This window comes from Narcine bancroftii, chromosome 11 (assembly GCF_036971445.1).
Source record: "Narcine bancroftii isolate sNarBan1 chromosome 11, sNarBan1.hap1, whole genome shotgun sequence".
Taxonomy (NCBI): Eukaryota; Metazoa; Chordata; class Chondrichthyes; order Torpediniformes; family Narcinidae; genus Narcine; species Narcine bancroftii.
In genome coordinates this window covers 67,935,609-67,956,707 of record NC_091479.1, presented here as the reverse complement: position 1 = coordinate 67,956,707, position 21,099 = coordinate 67,935,609, and the positions used below count along the sequence as shown (strand labels likewise).

The 21,099-nt window shown below is 41.3% G+C and overlaps 1 protein-coding gene across 2 annotated transcripts in view; it reads right to left on the bottom strand.

Moving 5' to 3' along the window:
* The window catches only part of braf (B-Raf proto-oncogene, serine/threonine kinase), a 138,198-nt gene that overhangs the window by 64,677 nt on the left and 52,422 nt on the right, over positions 1–21,099 (bottom strand). For both annotated transcript variants that reach the window (XM_069903216.1, XM_069903217.1), the window contains exon 3: positions 18,288–18,545. In XM_069903216.1, coding sequence (XP_069759317.1) covers positions 18,288–18,545 — 258 coding nt within the window. The remainder of the gene's footprint in view (positions 1–18,287; positions 18,546–21,099) is intronic.

Below are 21,099 nucleotides of genomic sequence, written 5' to 3'. Positions count from 1 at the left end.
AAGCCAATTTCTAAAAGACCATTGCATTTGGGCAATGAGGTTGTCTGGGCTGCCCTGGCGGAAGCCTCGATGCTCGTGCATCAGAAGCCCAGTGCTGTCCTCTCTCTCACCATGAATGCATCTGAGAGTGCAGTGGGAGAGGTTTTCAAAAAAAAATGGTGGTCCAGTGGAGCTGCTTGTGTACTTTGCAGCCAATTTTCACCTACTCAGTTAAAATACAGTACTTTTGGGCATGAGCTCCTGGCGATCTACCTCGCAATGTGGCATTTCTGATTGTGGTTGGAATATTTTTTTAAAAACACTTATACCGACCTCCGACTGCTTTCAGATACAGTGTGTACAAACAAACGCCACTATTCTGCATTCTTCATCGGATGTGCAGCACATCAAGGGAAAACAAATTCAGTGGCCGAAGCCTTGTCCAGACGAGACATTGACAATGAATGATTTTATGAAAGTGGCTCGGTCTCAGCACGATGCTGATCTCATTCGATTCCAACAGATCAACACAGATCTGCACCTAGACGATTCTGGTGATTCTGACTTTTCCACAGGTCAATCAGGACCCTTCGTGCACATGACAATGCAGTGGGAGGTTTTCATGGTCCTTCACATGTTGCGCCCAGGCATAAAAACATCAATAAGGTTGATTTTGGATTGCTTTACTTGGCTTCATGTCAAGTGGGATGTAAGAGTATGGGCAAGGATGTGTTTGCCATGTTAACATTTGGAGATCTTGAGACATATGAAGTCCAGGCTTGGGGACTTTTGTATTCCAGCTCCTCGTTTCGTTCATGTGCACTTAGATTTGGTCGGTCCGCTCCCTCTATCGAGAGGATTCACTTATCTTCTCACATGCAAGGAACGAACTTTCAGATGGTAGGAGGCCTTTTCTATCACCAACATCTCTGCAGAGACTGTGGCTCAGACTTTTGTTGGGTTCCTTCTTTCAGCGTACCAGATGCTGTTACCATGGATTGAGGGGCTCAGTTTGAATCAGCATTGCTTTGAGTTCTAACAGATTTGTTGGGCACCACCCACATTCATAGTACAGCCTACCATCTGCAATCCAATGTCCTCATGGAGCTCTTCCACCGACAGTTGAAGTACGCATTAATGGCACGGGATGATGTGTCTCTTCCGAGTGAAGGATTGCCTATGGTTCTCTTCAGCTTCTGCACAGTTTATAAAAGAGGACCTTGGGTGTCCGGCTGTGGAGTTGGTGTATAGAACCACACTAACTCTACCTGGTGAATTTGTGGAGCTGTGCATGGGGACGCTGCTGTATGAACTGTCAAGTTATGTCCAGAGTCTTTGGGAAAATATGATGGTGTTATGAATGTTACAGGTCCAGAGAACCCCAAAACCCAGCAGCAATAGAAATTCATCAAGACAAATGGTTACTTAAACATAATTTACTTTTAATTTTCTTTAAACATAAAAACAGGATCAAACTTTAACTTATTACTATTAACTTAATTTAACCTAACTTAACCCCCCTTCTAAATCTAAGTGCATGTGTACATAATGTGTACAAGTTCAGAAAAGTTATTTGATTCACAGTCCAATCTCACTTCTCACTCCTCCAAGTTCACAGTATCAGGCAATTCTTATACTGTGCACAGAGTTTTACATTTATGAATCTTCACTAAGCTCTGGTGCTTAAAGGTAATTGGTTACCACTCAGGAAGATTCTTGTTGGTTTCACAGAAAGATTTTTTGCTCATTGGACACACACAAACTGATTCCCTCCGATCAGCCACTTCAGGGTTTTCCAAATGATAATCTCTTCTTCTGCGGGTCACCATGGATTTCCTTTTGTTTCCCTTATTTCAAGAGCCATTTCCTCTTGTCTGGACCACAAGGGTTTCCAACAGGCTGAACTCAAAACTCACAAACCATCTCCAAAAAGGGGTTTCAACAAGCTACCAGCTTGCCATGACTGCAGAAACCATTTCTTCTCTCTCCTCTCTCTCTCTCTCTCTCTCTCTCTCTCTCTCTCTCTCTCTCTCTCTCTCTCTCTCTCTCTCTGCTTGCAAAATCATAACCTTCTTAGAACAGCAAACTGCAACCTGACAGATTGCAACACCGGACCCAAACTTCTAAGTCCATTCATCTGTTGCTTTCAAAACCACAGCATGTCCAATTAACACCTCTTGAGCTTGGGGTTCTTCTATTTGCACCTCCTTGTGAAAACTTTTGTAAAGTAGTTTTCATTGTCTTTACAACGGCATTGGGCCTGGAGTGTCAGGTTTGAGCAGGGCTCTTGCATTTTAAATGAGATGTGTTTTGTGAAGTGTTTGTGTTTGTTTGTGATCTACACTAAATCCCCACAATCTCCTTCAAAAACATATCAATATACAAATTAAAATATGATACAATCCATCACATGACCAACTACTACCAATATTTGCCAACTGGAGTTTATATACAGCATGATTTGTCAACCACCATGCATGTGTTTATGGGCCATGATGCAGTTCTCCGGCCACTCCAGCTCGTATACAACAGCCCCTATGAGGTCATGGAATGACATCCTAAGTATTTTATGATCCGGTGGAATGGTAATGTGGACTCTGTTTCCGTCGATCATTTAAAGCCTGCGTATATCAATGACCTATTTGCTTTGGCACTGTGAGCAGGGGACAGACATTTGAACCCCTGCCTGTCAGATTCTCCGATGCCTGCCTGACAATACCGAACTAGATCGGGACAAGTTGTCTGCTCACCATACTGTTTTCTAGCGGGGTAGATCCAATCAGTTGCCTCCTCATGTCTTGGAGACTGAGGGGGTGTGTGGGGGGGCTGTCGTAGTTGTGCACCTACCTGGACCTGGCGCAGCAAATGATTCAAGCCAGGCGCCGTTGGTAACACACACACGCACACGCATGCGGTCAGAGCAAGGAGTTGCGATAATGTGAATAAGCCAATAGGTAGCCAAGGTGAGTGATGAGGGACTTGCAGGCAGGAGAAGAGCAAAATAAAAGAAGGCAGGTGCCCATTTTATGGATGTTAAAACTTGTTAGTGGTTGCTTTATTTTTGGATAAAATATTTAAATTACACTCCTACGAGGTCTCACCAGTGCCTTATAAAGCCTCCACATCATAATCCCTACTCTTGTATTCTATTCCTTTTGAAATGAATGCCAACATTTACCTTGTTAGCCACCAACTCAACATGTGTTTACCTTCCAGGTATCCTGCACGAGAACTCCCAGGTCCCTTTGTATCTGGGTATTTTCAATTTTCTCCCCATTTAAAAAAAATAGTCTGCTTGCTTATTTTTTCTACTGAAGTGCATGACCGTACACTTTCCAACAATGTATTTCATTTTCCACTTCTCTGCCCGTTCTCCTAATCTTTTTGTGTCTTGGGCAGCCTCCTCAAAACTACCTTCTCCTCCATCTACCTTTATATCATCTGCAAACTTGGCCACAAAGCGATTCATTCCATAATCCAAATCATTAATATACCACAAAAAAAAAAAGCAGTTCCAACACCGACCCCTGTGGAACGCCACGAGCAACTAGCGGCCAACTAGAATACGATCCCTGTATTTGACTCTCTACTTCCTGCCAATCAGCCAAAGTTCTATCCATGCTAGTATGTTTCCTGTCTACCATAGGCTCTCATCATGTGTGGCTAAAAGCCTTCAGAACATTCAAATGCACAACATCCACTACATTTCCCTTATCCAGCCTGCTTGTCAACTTGTTACTTCTTCAATGAATTCCAATAGGTTTGTCAAGCAAGATTTCCCCTTAAGAAAACCATGTTGGCTTTGGCCTACCTTTTCGTGTGGTTCCAAGAACTCTGTAACATCATCCTTGACAATCAACTTCAACATCTTCCCAAACACTGACATCAAGCTAACTTTCTTGTGGCTCCCTCCCTTCTTGATATTTGCGATTTTTCAGTCCTCTGGGACCATGCCAGAATCTGTTGATTCCTGAAAAAATTATTACCTCCACAATCTGTTGTCTATCTCTTTGTCGATCCTTGCATCAGATGAAATGGTGCAGCTGAGGTAGGTAAACTGGTTGACCGTTTTGAGTTCTGTGTGCCTGATGGAGATGTTGGGGGGCTGATGGAGGACCTTAGTTTTCTTCAGGCTGACTTCCAGGCCAAACATTTTGGCAGTTTCTGCAAAACAGGACGTCATGCGCTGGAGAGCTGGCTCTGAATGGGCAACTAAAGCGGCATCGTCTGCAAAGAGTAGTTCGCGGACAAGTTTCTCTTGTGTCTTGGTGTGAGCTTGCAGGCGCCTCAGATTGAAGAGAGTGCCATCCGTGCGGTACCGGATGTAAACAGCGTCTTCATTGTTGAGGTCTTTCATGGCTTGGTTCAGCATCATGCTGAAGAAGATTGAAAAGAGGGTTGGTGCGAGAACACAGCCTTGCTTCACGCCATTGTTAATGGAGAAGTGTTCAGAGAGCTCATTGCTGTATCTGACCCGACCTTGTTGGTTTTCGTGCAGTTGGATAACCATGTTGAGGAACTTTGGGGGGCATCTAGTATTTGCCAAAGCCCTTTCCTGCTCACGGTGTCGAAGGCTTTGGTGAGGTCAACAAAGGTGATGTAGAGTCCTTTGTTTTGTTCTCTGCACTTTTCTTGGAGCTGTCTGAGGGCAAAGACCATGTCAGTAGTTCCTCTGTTTGCGCGAAAGCCGCACTGTGATTCTGGGAGAATATTCTCGGCGACACTAGGTATTATTCTATTTAGGAGAATCCTAGCGAAGATTTTGCCTGCAATGGAGAGCAGCGTGATTCCCCTGTAGTTTGAGCAGTCTGATTTCTCGCCTTTGTTTTTGTACAGGGTGATGATGGTGGCATCACGAAGGTCCTGAGGCAGTTTTCCTTGGTCCCAACAAAGCTTGAAAAACTCATGCAGTTTGACATGCAGAGTTTTGCCGCCAGCCTTCCAGACCTCTGGGGGGATTCCATCCATACCTGCTGCTTTGCCACTTTTCAGTTGTTCGATTGCCTTATATGTCTCATCCTGGGTGAGGACCTCATCCAGCTCTAGCCTTAGGGGCTGTTGAGGGAGCTGGAGCAGGGCGGAATCTTGGACTGAGCGGTTGGCACTGAAAAGAGATTGGAAGTGTTCTGACCATCGGTTGAGGATGGAGATCTTGTCGCCTTTAACTCCAATGAAATACCAATACATCTAACTTTAGTTTCTCCTTATTAAATCTCAATCATATTGCGATCACTGCCCTCGAATTATTCCTTTACTCTAAGCTCCCTCATCAGCTCTGGTGCATTACACAACACCAATTCCACTAGTGGGCTCATCAACAAGCTACTCTATAAAGCTATCTCATGGGCTTTCTACAATTTCAGTCCTAACCTGGTTTTTCCAATCTACTGATACTTGCATTTTAAAATCCCCTATTACTGCCACAACATTGCCCTTTCTATGAGTTGTTGTAATTTGTTGACCAAATCCCGGCTACTGTTTGGAGGTCTGTATAAAACTGCCAATGGAGTAGTTTTACTGTGCTATTTTTAAACTTAATCCACAATGATTCTATATCTTCTGATCCTGTGTCATTTCTTTCTAACGATTTAATGTTGTTCCTTACCAAAAAAGCCACGCCACCCCTCTGCTTATCTGCCTATCCTTTTGATACACTTGATACAATTAAACTCCCAATGACATCCATCCTTTAGCCACGACTTCGTGATGGCCAAAACATACCTGCCAATGTGCAGCTGTACTACAAGGTTATTCACTTAATATGCTGCGTGCATTTAAATGCAAAATCTTCCACCCCATATGCAAAGTCATTACCAATCTCTCACAAATGGAATTTGTCTGTTAACTTATGAGCGAGAAATGAACACAGTTAAATGCAGAGGACACTGTCCAACATAGACTCATGCTCCAGTAGGGTGTATTGGCACGCAAGCATGCATTGGGGGTTGGCAGGTACCTTAGGATGCACACAAACTCCAGTTTGCTTGCACATGACAAGCTGGCATGAACTGCAGTACATGCAGAGGACTACGCAAATTGTGGCGCACCCTCAACTCTGCCCCATCTAAGCTGCACTGGAGTGCACGTGCAACATGCTTTTGCCCATATGCCTACCTTACATGTACTGTGACCTATGGCCATTCTAGATAGTCCAGGATATTTCAAGATTTATGCGCGGTCATAAATTTACAGAGGCGAACAGTACATGTAAAGTGGGCAAAAGAAATCCATGAAGAAACCCAGCCCAGGTTACATGGTGAAATGGGCTGGAGTCACTTCTCTATACATCCCAACTTCATCTTCCTTAAAGTCAGAATTTAGCAGGAATTTAATCTGGGCCCTCCCAGCACTTCCCTTGGGGAAGCCACACTGCTAATGCTATGCCTCATAAGAGAATTGTATTCTGCCTTCCTTCTCCAATTATTCTCCAACAGGAGAGTCATTCAATTCACTATCTGGATCACATGCGACTTTGGGCCCACAACAATTGGTGGACTCCTAAATGCCCCCTGAACTGGCTTCACAAACCATGCCATTGTAGAAAAGTACATCTTTAAATTAGAGAAAAGATACAACATGATGTTATCATGTTGTGCAGAGCAAAGTTGCTTCCACCCCAGTCAACCTTTCAAACTCCACCTACAAAACAGCTGAGAGCTAGCATCTTTTTTATAAGAGTTGTCCCATAGATTAATAAGCAATGGCATGACATCACCCCACTCAATGACCTAGGCAGCACAAAACTAAGCATCCATGAGATGCTGAGGACATTTGGCCGCATAAATATAAACTATCAATACATTATAATCTATAACCACAAGGCCTAAGATGTCCCTTTTTTCCCCATGGACACATCCTGATAAGGCACCCCTCCAAAGAGGCCAACATTGTGGCACATGTAGCATGGAAAAGCCTGGAAGCCCTGACTTCAGATCAGCCACCATGAAATCTCATGGCATATGAGCAACAAAATAAACCTCTTTATCACATCGGCCCACTCCCCACCCCATCCCAGTGATTAGTGAGCACCCAAACAGGTTGTGCTACACTTGGGATGAGGTTGGAAAGTAGAAAGGGCACAGAATAGGGGATTTTAACAATAATCACCATGAGAGACTTGGTAATACTCTATTGACCAAGGTGACCAAGTCCTGTAGGACAAAGCTACCACATTGGGTCTACAGTAAGTAGTGATTGAGCCAATATGAGGGGAAACCTTATTTGATGTCCTCATCATTCTATTTGTAGCAGACAGCTTTGGTAAAAGCGTGTAGAGAGAGAGAGAGAGAGAGAGAAGTCTCATCTTCATACCAAGGACACCCTCCATGGCACTACAATCATAGGCCGATCTTGGAAATGACATGGCAGCTCAAAACTAGGCCTTCACAAGGAGCCAAGAACCCTCAGCAGCACAAACATAAATTCATGGCCCATCATTTTTCTTTCTCTACCATTTTAATCAAGCTATGAATCAATCCAGGTAAAAGATAGGTAAGATCATTGCGGTGATAATCAGGGTTTTTTAAAAATTGGTGAATATAGCAGAAAAGTGAGAAAAAATTTGTGAATTATCACTGCAGATTCATGTAAGCATTCTCTTCACTTCAAGGCAACAAATGATCTGTAGCAACAACTCACATTATATAGCATTATTAATGTAAATCATGTTATAATGTAACAGCAATTATACATTTATTTGGCATTTTTATTGTCTCAAAACTTTAATGCTAAGATGCAGAAGTTACAAGACTAAATTATCAAAAGAAAAGTTGCATTGTGGAAGAAAGAATAGTGCTCTTGGAGAGCAAACGTGACGAGACAGAAAAGATACAGAGGACATATGCAAGCTCAAAGCTAGGGCAGAATCATGTGGAGCTAGGAAAGAGGAGGAAATGGAAGAACTGGCTGATCAGATGAGCTCATATTTATTGTCAAAAAAAATTATTAAGACAGTTTGCAGCAGAGAAAGTCAGGGTTTATCTTCAGTCAGCAATGGATGCTCTCTGATCTGCTGAGTGCCTCCAGCAATTTTTTGTCTGCTTTATCTTAAATCTGACTGATTCTGGATAGAAAATTCAAAGGCTCTGCAGTTTCTGCTTCTTTGGACGTGGAAAAGGGTAACAGGGGACTGTGTTTGTACAGAATCAGAGTCGTACAGTTCAGAAACAGGAGCATCTATGTCAGGGGTGTCAAACTCAAATTCACCGAGGGCTAAAATTAAAAACTTGGGCTAAGTCGAGGGCCGAACTAAATATTTATTGAAAATTTTCAACAACATCTGCATGTTTTCTCTCAACATATGTAATGTTAAACTTTTTCTTATTAAAATAAATGTTTAATAATAGTTTTGGTTAAACTCTTTCCATAAGAAGCATTAACAAATCAGAAATAAAATATTCAATAAATAATATTTTTCTCTAGCCTTTAAGCCAAGGATCGCACGTTGCCGAGAAGCATGCCAGGGAGCGGAGGTCTGCAGGGAGCCCTCCCCAACCCAGCCAGCAAACCCGAGCGGCATCCCCCCCCGCCCCCTCTCCCTCCTCCGCCCCCGCCTCCGCCTGCCGCAACCGCCGCCAACAACCCAAGGAGTCCCCGCTGGTCTCGCCATTTCACCGGGAATACCGTGAGAGCAGTGGAACTCGTCCCCGACCTCCACCCCAGCGGAAAGTCCGATGCCCAGCAGCACCCGCCCACAGATGAAGCTCAAGGAGACGCTGAGGTGACCCACCACATCCAGCCACATGGAGCTAGGCGGCGGGTCCGTTGCAGCTAGGCGGCGGGTCCGTTGCAGCTAGGCGGCGGGTCCGTTGCAGCTAAGCGGCGGGTCCGTTGCAGCTAGGCGGCGGGTCCGTTGCAGCTAGGCGGCGGGTCCGTTGCAGCTAGGCGGCGGGTCCGTTGCAGCTAGGCGGCGGGTCCGATGCAGCTAGGCGGCGGGTCCGTTGCAGCTAGGCGGCGGGTCCGTTGTATCGGCGCCGCTGTGAATATCTAATTAACTTTCCCGTTATCTATATCGGTGTACTGCTGTGCCTGCTGTGGAAGTGCTAAAAACTACTATGGTCGAGCTTGCTGCTGTGCATGGGCTATACTTGTGCGGCGGCCAGCGGGCCAACTCTCATATATATTTAATATGATCTTGCGGGCCAAATATAATTATATCGCGGGCCAAATTTGGCCAGCGGGCCAGAGTTTGACATGTGTGATCTATGTCAATTGTGATGCTCATCTGTGCTAATCCCATTTGTCTATATTAGGCCAGTCCTTTACAACCTTCCTAATCAAGAATCTGCTCAAATATCCTTTAAATATTGTAATAGTATTTCCTTCTGCTGGCAGCTCGTTCAGATATTCACCACTCTCTGTGTGGGAAAACTTACCCCCTCAAATCTCCTTTAAGTTTTGTTCCTCTCACCTTAAACGTACATTCCTGATCCAGGCTCCCCAGTCTGGGAAAAAAAATTCTCACTGGCTATCCTATGTCTCTCCTCAGCCAGTGAGAATAAACTCAGCCTATGCAATCTTTCCTTATAACTATAGCCCTCCATTCCAAGCAGCATCCTGGCGAATCTCTTCTGTACACGCTCTGTGGCCAACACATGCTTCCTGTGGTGTGGTGACCAGAATTGAACACCATATTTCAAATGTGTTGTATTACTGGCATTGTGACCAGGGCAAAAGGTAGACAAAAACTTGGTTGTGAAGACTGGTAGCTGCAGTAAAGCAGTACAAATTATAAGATAAAATAAGACTGCATACATTTTCAAAGTGCAACAATGGGAGGATGTACAAGACTATAAACAAAATCTGTCTTTAAATTGCTTAAGAAGAGGTGGGTTTGATGCAATTCTAAAGAACCAACAAGGTCGGATCAGATACAGCAATGAGCTCTCCGAACCCTTCTCCATTGACAACGGTATGAAGCAAGGCTGCATCCTCGCACCAACCCTCTTTACTATCTTCTTCAGCATGTTGCTGAAACAAGCCATGAAAGACCTCAACAATGAAGACGCTGGGGGAGGAGTCACGTGATGGAGTAGTGGCCGGACGGTGAACTCCAGCCCTCTCCAGAAAAGTCGGGAAAAACGAGAGAAAATACAAAGGCACAGAAATACAAGTTAAAGAAAAGTGAATATAAAGGTGGAAAGAAGATGGAGACAAAAGGAGAAAAATCAAAATCAACGGAAAGAAGAGAGGAAGAGAAGACAACGGAGGAAAAAGGTGAAGGCCTTACCTGTCCGAAGAGGCCCGCTGCGGAGAGAAGACCCCACTACCTCAGGTCGGTAGAAAGAGAACTACAACAATGGCTCACAGAGCCGAGTAAAAGTGCGCAACCGCGCATGCGCGACTCCTCGCGCATGCGCGATGCGCATACAAAAAAACACACCGACGGGAGGGGGGACCAGCTGGGGAGTCGATCTCCACAGCCGGCAACGACAGCTGCAGAACACCTGCAGCAAGAAGACACCACAGAAGACAATGGAAACAAGAAAGAAGAGGAGGAAAGGGCAGCAAAGAAACAACAGATGGTCAACCTAGAGGAAGAAGAAGAGGAAGAGGAAGAGTACAGGGAAATAGAAGAAGAAAAGATAGGCAAGGTAAAGGAGGTACTTGCTCTTGTTAGAGGATACATGGAGTCATTTAAAGAATGGCAAACACAGGAATTCAATGATTTAAGAAGAAGAATAAACAACACAGAAAAGAAAATAAATAAAATGGATATGACCTTAACAGAAATGGGGAAAAAAATGGACAAGATGGAAGAACGGGCAATAGCAGCAGAAATAGAGGTAGAAGACTTAAAAAAGAAATTGGAGGAATCTAATAAAAAAACTAAAGAGACACAAGAATTACTAGCCCAAAAAATAGATATAATGGAAAATTATAACAGAAGAAATAACATAAAGATAGTGGGCCTTAAGGAAGATGTAGAAGGCAAGAATATGAAGGAGTTTATAAAAGAATGGATCCCTAAGGCCCTAGGATGTCCAGAACTACAGCAAGAAATGGAAATAGAAAGGGCACATAGAGCATTGGCCCCTAAACCACAACCACAACAAAAACCAAGATCTATTGTAGTAAAATTCCTAAGATATACTACAAGAGAAAAGGTGCTGGAGAAGACAATGGAAAAAGTAAGAGAGGGCAACAAACCACTGGAGTATAAAGGGCAAAAAATCTTCATTTATCCAGATATAAGCTTTGAACTCCTAAAGAAGAGAAAAGAGTTCAATGCAGCAAAAGCGATTTTATGGAAGAAAGGATATAAATTTACACTGAAGCATCCTGCGGTATTGAAAATATTTATTCCAGGACAACAAAACAGACTATTCTCGGATCCAGAAGAAGCACGAAAATTTGCAGAACAATTACAAAAATAGACTGAGGGATGAAGACGGGTAATGAGAGCAAAAATTATCACGATTGATATGTATGTGGGTAAAGACAAAATAGACTGAGGGATGAAGACGGGTAAGGAGGGTAAAAATGACCACGATTGATATGTATGCGGGTAAAGAGGTATAAGAGTGAATAGAGACAACGGGCATATGTGAAAGTATCTGTAATTAGAGGAAAACATAGAAAGTATAGACAAGAATTAATAAGGGAAGGTAATGGAATAGAGAGAATAAGGAGGGAACTAAAAGAGTGACCTTTGTGACATATAAAAAACGAAATCTTTTCTGGGGGGGGCTGGGTGGGGGGAAAAGAGCGGTCACTGCAAAATCAGTTGACGCTTGCGAGTGGATTCGCAAATCCAAATGGAGAGGGGAGATGTGGTTGTCCGACAAGGGATAAAGGGCAACTCAGGAGGGGAAGGGGAGATTGGGGATAAAGAAGATAGAAATAGGAGAATAAGGAAAATGTTAGATGTTGTAGGAATGTTGTCTGGTAAAGAGTTGAAAATAAGAAAACAGAAATGGAAAAGGAGGAAAGGTAATGATGGAAAAACGGAAAGAGAAGATAAACAAAATATAAAATGGCTACGCTGAACTATATGACTCTAAATATTAATGGAATACATAACCAAATTAAAAGGAAGAAACTACTAAATTTACTGAAAAAGGAAAAAATAGATATAGCATTTGTCCAAGAAACACATTTAACTGAAATGGAGCACAAGAAATTAAAGAGAGATTGGGTAGCACATGTAACAGCAGCATCGTATAATTCAAAAGCAAGAGGAGTGGCTATATTAATTAGCAAAAATGTGCCATTTAAAATAGAAGAGGAAATAATAGATCCAGCAGGGAGATATGTTATGATAAAATGTCAGATATGTTCAGAGCTTTGGAATCTACTTAATATATATTCACCTAACGAAGAAGATCAAAAGTTTATGCAAGATATCTTTTTGAAGGTAGCTAATACGCAAGGGAACATACTAATAGGAGGGGATTTCAATCTGAATTTGGATCCAAATATGGATAAAACGGGGAAAAAAATTAACAGGAAGAACAAAGTAACCAAATTTATAATTAAATCAATGCAAGAAATGAAACTTGTGGACATATGGAGGAAACAAAACCCAAAAGAAAAGGAATACTCATACTACTCGACTAGACATAAAACATACTCAAGGATAGACCTATTCCTGTTATCAGCCCACATACAAGGGAGAGTTAGGAAAACGGAATATAAAGCTAGACTATTATCGGACCACTCACCCCTGTTATTGGCAATAGAGCTAGAAGACATCCCTCCAAGAATGTATAGATGGAGATTAAACCCCATGCTACTTAAAAGACAGGATTTTAGAGAATTTATTGAAAAACAATTAAAAATGTACTTTGAAGTAAATACGGAATCAGTGGAAGATAAGTTTATACTATGGGACGCAATGAAAGCATTCATTAGAGGGCAAATAATAAGTTATGCAACCAAGATGAAGAAGGACTATAATCAGGAAACAGAGCAGTTGGAAAGGGAAATAATAAACATAGAAAAAAAATTAGCAATAAAGGAAGATACAACCAAAAGAAGAGAATTGGCGGATAAAAAAATAAAATATGAAACATTACAAACATATAAGGTGGAGAAGAATATAATGAAGACAAAACAGAAATATTATGAACTAGGGGAAAAAACACACAAAATCCTAGCATGGCAGCTTAAGACAGAGCAAATTAAGAAAACGGTATTGGCAACAAGGAAAAAAGACAAACAAATTACATATAATCCAAAAGAAATTAAGGAAAACTTCAGAGAATTCTATGAACAATTATACCGAACCGAAAACGAAGGGAAAGAAGGGAAAATAGATGAATTTTTGACTAAAATTGAACTACCAAAACTACAAATAGAGGAACAAAATAAATTAACAGAACCATTTGGAACAGTAGAAATACAAGAGATAATAAAAAATTTACCAAATAATAAGACACCAGGAGAGGATGGACTCCCAATAGAATTCTACAAAACATTTAAAGACCTAATAATACCGCCCCTCCTGGATGTAATCAACCAGATTGATGAGACACAAAACTTACCAGATTCATGTAAAACAGCAATAATTACAGTGATACTAAAACAAGGGAAAGATCCACTCTCACCAGCGTCATATAGACCAATATCTTTGCTAAACACAGATTATAAGATAATAGCTAAACTATTAGCGAACAGATTAGCAGAACAGGTACCGAAAATGGTAAATTTAGACCAAACTGGATTTATCAAAAAAAGACGCACAACAGACAATATTTGTAAATTTATTAACTTAATTCATGCAGTAGAAGGAAATAAAGCACCGGCAGTAGCAGTTGCTTTAGACGCAGAGAAGGCCTTCGACAGAGTAGAATGGAATTACTTGTTCAAAGTATTGCAAAAATTCAGTTTACCGGAGAAGTATATTAATTGGATTAAAGCATTATATAAGGGACCGTTAGCGAAAGTGACAGTAAATGGACATGTATCAAAGCAATTTAACTTAAGCAGGTCAACGCGGCAGGGATGCCCACTATCACCATTATTGTTTGCGCTAGCTATAGAACCACTAGCAGAATCGATAAGAAGAGATAATAATATAAAAGGAATAAAAATAAAAGACAGGGAATATAAAATCAGTCTGTTTGCGGATGATGTGATAGTGTACTTAACAGAACCAGAACTATCAATAAAAGAACTATATAAGAAATTGAAGGAATATGGAGAAGTGTCGGGATACAAGATAAACGTAAATAAAAGTGAAGCAATGCCTATGAATAACGCGGATTTCTCAAAATTTAAGGAGGAATCCCCATTCAGATGGCAAACGCAGGCAATAAGATACCTAGGTGTGCAAATAAACAAAAATCTAGGCCAATTATATAAACTCAATTACAATCCACTAATGAAAAAACTACAGGACGATTTAGAGCATTGGAAAGAGCTACCACTAACACTGATAGGAAGGATAAACTGTATTAAAATGAACATTTTTCCAAGGATACTATACTTATTTCAGGCATTGCCAATACAACTGACAGAAAAATTCTTCAAAGAGTTAAAGAAAATAATAAGGAGATTTTTATGGAGAGGGGGGAAACCGAGGATAGCACTAGACAAATTAACAGAATGGTATAAACAAGGAGGCTTACAATTGCCAAACTTCAAAAATTATTATAGAGCCGCACAATTAAGGTACCTATCAGATTTTTATCAAACAAGGGAAAAACCAGACTGGACGAGACTAGAATTAGATAAAATAGGGGAAAAGATACCTGAACACATATTATATAAATGGGACGAAAAATTGGTACAACATAGAACTTCTCCAGTAGTACACCATCTCCTCAATATATGGAAGAAGATACATGTAGAAAGAAATAAAATAAATTACCAAATACCAAAACTAATATTGACGCAAAATAAGCTACTCCCTTTTACAATAGACAACCTTGCCTTTAGAAAATGGGAAAAAAAAGGGATTAAAAGAATAGAAAATTGTTTTTCAGGAAGTAGATTCTTATCCTTTGAACAAATGAGAGATAAGTACAATATAACGGGAGATACAGCGCTGGCATATTACCAACTGAGATCCTACTTGAAAGATAAATTAGGAAACAACTTGAGTTTACCAGAGGGAAGTAACCTTGAATATGTGATTACAGATACAATGTTAATCAAAAGATTTATAAAAAATATGTATATTAAACTGCAAGAAAAGGAAAATGAGGAAACAAATGGTAAAACTAAACAAAAATGGGAACAAGATTTAAATATAAAGATAAAAAAGGAAACATGGGAGAAGTTATGCTCTGGAACGATGAGAAATACAATAAATACGAGGCTGCGTATGATACAATATAATTGGTTACACAGACTATACATTACACCGCAAAAGTTAAATAAATGGGACCCAACAGTATCTGATAGATGTTTTCGATGTAAAAAAGAAAGGGGAACAACAATTCATGCAATCTGGACATGTGAGAGAGTAGAAAAATTTTGGGATGATCTCAATCAGATATTAAATAAAATAACAGAAAACAATATACCAAAGAATCCAGAGATCTTTCTCCTAAGTAACATAAAAAATAAAGAATTTGGAATTGACTTGGAGGATGCACAAAAAAGATTTGTTAAGATAGCCCTAGCTGTAGCAAAAAAATGTATTATGTCAACCTGGAAATTGGAAGATAATTTGAAAATACAACAATGGTATATAGAAATGAATAAATGTATTCCATTAGAAAAAATAACATATAGTTTAAGAAATAATATTGAAATATTCGAACAAGTATGGGAGCCTTACATTAAATACAATAGCGAAAACCTACTGGGAACAAACATTACCTAAGTTGATGGAAGGAGAAGAGAAGAAAAAAATGGACTCAGTAGAATTTCTGGTGTATTTTTGTTGAATGACAACATTGTCTAACTGAATTAATGCAACCTAGATTGTATAACTAAAATGGATGAGAGGGGGGAGGGATGGGGGGGTGGCTTGGGAGGAGGGAGGGGGGAGGGAGAAAAAGTCACTGTAAATGTGTGGAAAAGAAAAAGTGTATATCATGGCTATTGTGATTTATGGTGTGAAAAATAAAAAATTAAAAAAAAAAAAAAACAAAAAAAACAATGAAGACGCTGTTTACATCCGGTACCGCACGGATGGCAGTCTCTTCAATCTGAGGCACCTGCAAGCTCACACCAAGACACAAGAGCAACTTGTCCGCGAACTACTCTTTGCAGACGATGCCGCTTTAGTTGCCCATTCAGAGCCAGCTCTCCAGCGCATGACGTCCTGTTTTGCAGAAACTGCCAAAATGTTTGGCCTGGAAGTCAGCCTGAAGAAAACTAAGGTCCTCCATCAGCCCCCCAACATCTCCATCAGGCACACAGAACTCAAAACGGTCAACCAGTTTACCTACCTCAGCTGCACCATTTCATCTGATGCAAGGATCGACAAAGAGATAGACAACAGACTCGCCAAGGCAAATAGCCCCTTTGGAAGACTACACAAAAGAGTCTGGAAAAACAACCACCTGAAGAAACACACAAAGATCAGCGTGTACAGAGCCGTTGTCATACCCACGCTCCTGCTCGGCTCCGAATCATGGGTCCTCTACCGGCATCACCTACGGCTCCTAGAACGCTTCCATCAGCGCTGTCTCCGCTCCATCCTCAACATTCATTGGAATGACTTTATCACCAACATCGAAGTACTCGAACTGGCAGAGTCCACAAGCATCGAATCCACGCTGCTGAAGACCCAACTGCGCTGGGTGGGTCATGTCTCCAGAATGGAGAACCATCACCTTCCTAAGATATTGTTATATGGCGAGCTCTCCACTGGCCACCAAGACAGAGGTGCACCAAAGAAGAGGTACAAGGACTGCTTAAAGAAATCTCTTGGTGCCTGCCACATTGACCACCGCCAGTGGGCTGATCTCGCCTCCAACTATGCATCTTGGCGCCTCACAGTTCGGCGGGCTGCAACCTCCTTTGAAGAAGACCGCAGAGCACACCTCACTGACAAAAGACAAAGGAGGAAAAACCCAACACCCAACCCCAACCCAACAATTTTCCCTTGCAACCACTGCAACTGTGCCTGCCTGTCCCGCATCGGACTTGTCAGTCACCAACGAGCCTGCAGCAGACGTGGACCTACCCCTCCATAAATCTTCGTCCGTGAAGCCAAGCCAAAGAAAAGAAGAGATAGTGAGAGATAAAAGTCGGAGATTTCAAGAGGAACAAAATGGTAGAGAAGATCTGATTAGCAAATCAGTGATATGATCAATCTTCCAGATCAGTTGGCGACTACTGAATGTACCATGGTAAAATGTGGATCTTTTCTATAGCTTTACAGCAACCTCCTTTTGGAGGCTTCATCCCAAGCCTGTTGACAACCTGTTTCATTAGGCTAGATTTTTGTCAAACAAAATCACATTCTTACCCATAGGATTGACAAATTCACTTTCTCTTTGTTCTTCCTTTCGTGAACTACTGGATATTCAGCTGCTTGCAATCCTCCCTAGCCCACCTTCATGGCACAATGAAATACGTATTCCCTCCACTATGGTGTCCCAGTAGCAACACCAGGAATAGGATATAAATATTACATTGCTAGTTGAGTTGAGACCACTGGGCATGAAGAGAAAGAGCTATTGGTGTTGCTGCATGAGTAGAATTGTTTCGCAAGGAGGAAAACACCTAAGAAAAGTTACCCATGCATCAGACGTCGACTTGGCAGGTTGATCTTGGCTTAAACTTGCAACATGCTGTGTATTCAAAGTATGTGTTATTTAATGTATTGTAGAGCAACAAAGACCAAAATTAGATCTCAAGGACCAAACCATTAAACCAGTTACTTCTCATTCATTTTCCATGTGACTAATGAGGACAATACATCAGCAAATTGAATCTTCTTTCTGTAGAACAGATCATGTAATCAACGGGGCAGCAAAGGGTTCATGGGCAAAGGGATGGAGACATATTTTAATCGGAAAAGGGAACACATTTAATGGGGAACATTGGGTGTGGAAACAAGGGACCAGTCAAATGAATGGGGCACAATTAATGGGTATACCATACATAAAAATTGGTGTCACAGTGAGAGTGGCCCATGAATGGACGCTCACATATGGGTGGATCAGGTGCTCTTAGGAGACAAATCAAACACACAAACTGAAAATGCATTTTAAAAAATGAATATAGGAAACATGCTCGGTAGGGAGGAGTTATAGGTGCACAGAGGCAGTTAAGGAAACACAATTGTATTATGTTCACAATACAAATGATCTTATTGTTTTTCGTCTTCATGAACTTAGGACCACTTGTTAGCCTGTAGTTGTTCCTCAGGATCTCATGCCATTCCCTTCACCATATTTACTCACCACTGTCCTCTGTTTGTTGGGCAGGAAGACTCGAACAATGGGTTTTTGAGGTGATTTGGGGTTGGTCCTCAAACAGTCACTTGGGTTTTGTAACAGGCTTGGAGAGTTCCGAGTGACAGAAAGGTGAGTGCAGGGCTCCATCAAGTCAGTGTTGGTGGGGTTAGTGTTTGGGAATTCCGTGCCATTGCCTATGGACTCCAATAGTTGCTGCTCACGCTGCTGCAGTGCATCCAACTTGCTTGTGTATTCTTCGTATGCCTAGAACATAATTCAGAATGGGAAATGATTAGCAACTGTTCCCACCATCAGTCACCCTTCTCTATCCTTTTTCTGCAGATTGCTCCCCCTGCTCATCCCACCCCCTCCCCAGGCACTTCGCCCTTCAATTGTAGGAGGTGTAATTTTTACTCCTACACTTTCTCTCACCTCCATTCAGGAACCTAATCAGCCCTTTCAGGTGAGGCTGATATTTACAAGATCCTCTGCCAAACCTCTTCTAGTAATTGGGTCCTATCAGTGTTGTATTCTCTACAGTGAAGCCAAGAGCAGATTACTCGACCACTTTTTCAAGAACCTATACTCTGTCCACAACAACCATCTAACACCCCTGGTTGCAAGCAATTTTAATTGACCCCACAACGTGACAGATCAGGCAGCATCTAGGCAAAAGATAAATCATTGATGTTTTAGAACTAGGGACTTTCATCAGAACACAATAATGTGGGGTTCCAGACCCAAAACGTTAATTGTTTCTCTTTTCGTGGATGTGATGTTTCCAAATTTAATTTTTTTAAAATTAGACATACAGCACGCAACAGGGCATTGGATAGGGTGGGCTTGTCACAGCTGTAGTTTATGAGAGGGAATTGGACCGTAACAGTAAATTCAAGAGATCGACAGGACGGTTGCAGAGACTAAGCTAGAAACTAGAAGTAGGGGTTTCCTGTTTAAAGTGCTCCCCATCTGAAGCAGAGTTGAGGATTTTTCTAACTAGAAGGACTTCGTCTTTGGAACCCACTTCCTCAAGGGCTGTGAAAGGAGAGTCCTTGAGTGTTTTTAAGACAAAGGGGGGAATAAGAGGTAGGAGGAACATGGAGTAGAGGTTACAGCCATAGTATTGAATAGTGGAGCAGACTTGGGAGACGAGTGACCTGCTTCGGCTCCTAATTCATATGTTTGCGTGTTTGGAGGAGCAATGAAATAGATTGTTATTTCTAAAAACAATTTTGCTGGCAGGCTTGTGATGTGGTATGTTTTTTCAGCATTTCTGTTTTTTTTTCCAAAGTTCTCATTTTTGGTTCACTGTTGCTTTCTGCTGGAGAGCATAAAAGCACTTATTATTCAGTGTTTTCTTTTGTGGTCTATGCAAGACTTGCTGCAGGAAGTATAGAAGCAATTGGATACAGAAGCCCCTTGCTTCCTTTCAAATCAATACACAGATCGATGGGAGGGAGCCACCCGTTTTTAATTTACTGAACTATGCCGCCGTTCCCTTGCTAATCGCTCTTCCAGCTAAAAAGAATTCATTAGGAACACACTTTGAGAAGCCCTTTTCCAACAATGTCATGGTGAGATCATTATGTGCAGAGCTTAAGAGTGCAAATTGTTGCCTTTAGTTCGGACGAAACTTCTGCAGCAGCATGTGTTTCAGTTTTAATAAATTTGTGACTTTGGAGTATACTATTTTAATTGGAATCATAATTTATAAGGAGAGGAAGAGAGCTGAGGAGCTGGTGGATGTCACATCATTCTTCATTTGCTAGTTTAAGTTGTTCTGTGGCCTGCTTTAATTTTAATCCTAACTAATATTTTATGCAGAGCTGTAAACACAACCTAAATGGCTCCTTTAGTCAGTACTACTCTGTAAACACAACCTAAATGGCTCCTTTAGTCAGTACTATGACTTCTTAGCTAAAAGGTGGCAGCTATCAGTCCAAGACAAGCAAACACAGGGCTCAGATACCAACAAAAGACTTGGAATAAACTAATGCAGATGTGCAATAAATTTCACAATAATAACCAACAGGATGCAAAGACGCATGTTTAATAGGCTTGCTGTCACAAGTACTTCCAGTACTTCTTGCAGTTCAAGTAAATTCATGCATTGGTTTGACAACTGGGATATGACACTTGAAATGCAATGAAGTCTTCATAACTTTGTATGTTACTAGTTATCCAGCTATTGGTTTAGAATCACTAGCTGTACAACTTGGCATCTACTGACCAGCCCCCACTACTGTATGATTAAATCCAATGCTTTGTGGTTTGCTTTCGATTCCCAGAAAATTGATACCTTTTCAGCCTGCACACAAAACTAAACCACACACCTTTATGTTTTGCTTCACTAATTTCCTGGTCTACTCATGCAAAAGTGTTTATTAGTATGCCTTAATTTGCACCGTGCCAAAAAAAAGCAATGGCAGCAAAGTCGTTGTAAACACACATCTTACTGCAATATGCATAAATAGTTGCTTTTACATCATAGATATATACATTTTGTTTCATGTTAAAAAGGTTCCAAATAATAAAATTACAATAAAACCCTGTTGACAAGTTGGAATATTTTATTCTAACATTGTGAAGCTGCATCCTGGGCATTGGTCAACATCCAAGGCTGTTTCCCAGGGTTTGAGAGCGAGAAATCTGCATGAACATTAGAGTAGGCAAGTGTCAATGCAACAATAACAAAGCAAGGGTGTTAGAAACAGTTAGGCTGAGAGAGGGCAAAGAGGACAGGGTTTTTATTTGCCATAGCCATTAAAGGTTGTGGAAGCAAGGCAGATATATGAAGTTCATTTGCTGATGAACTGCA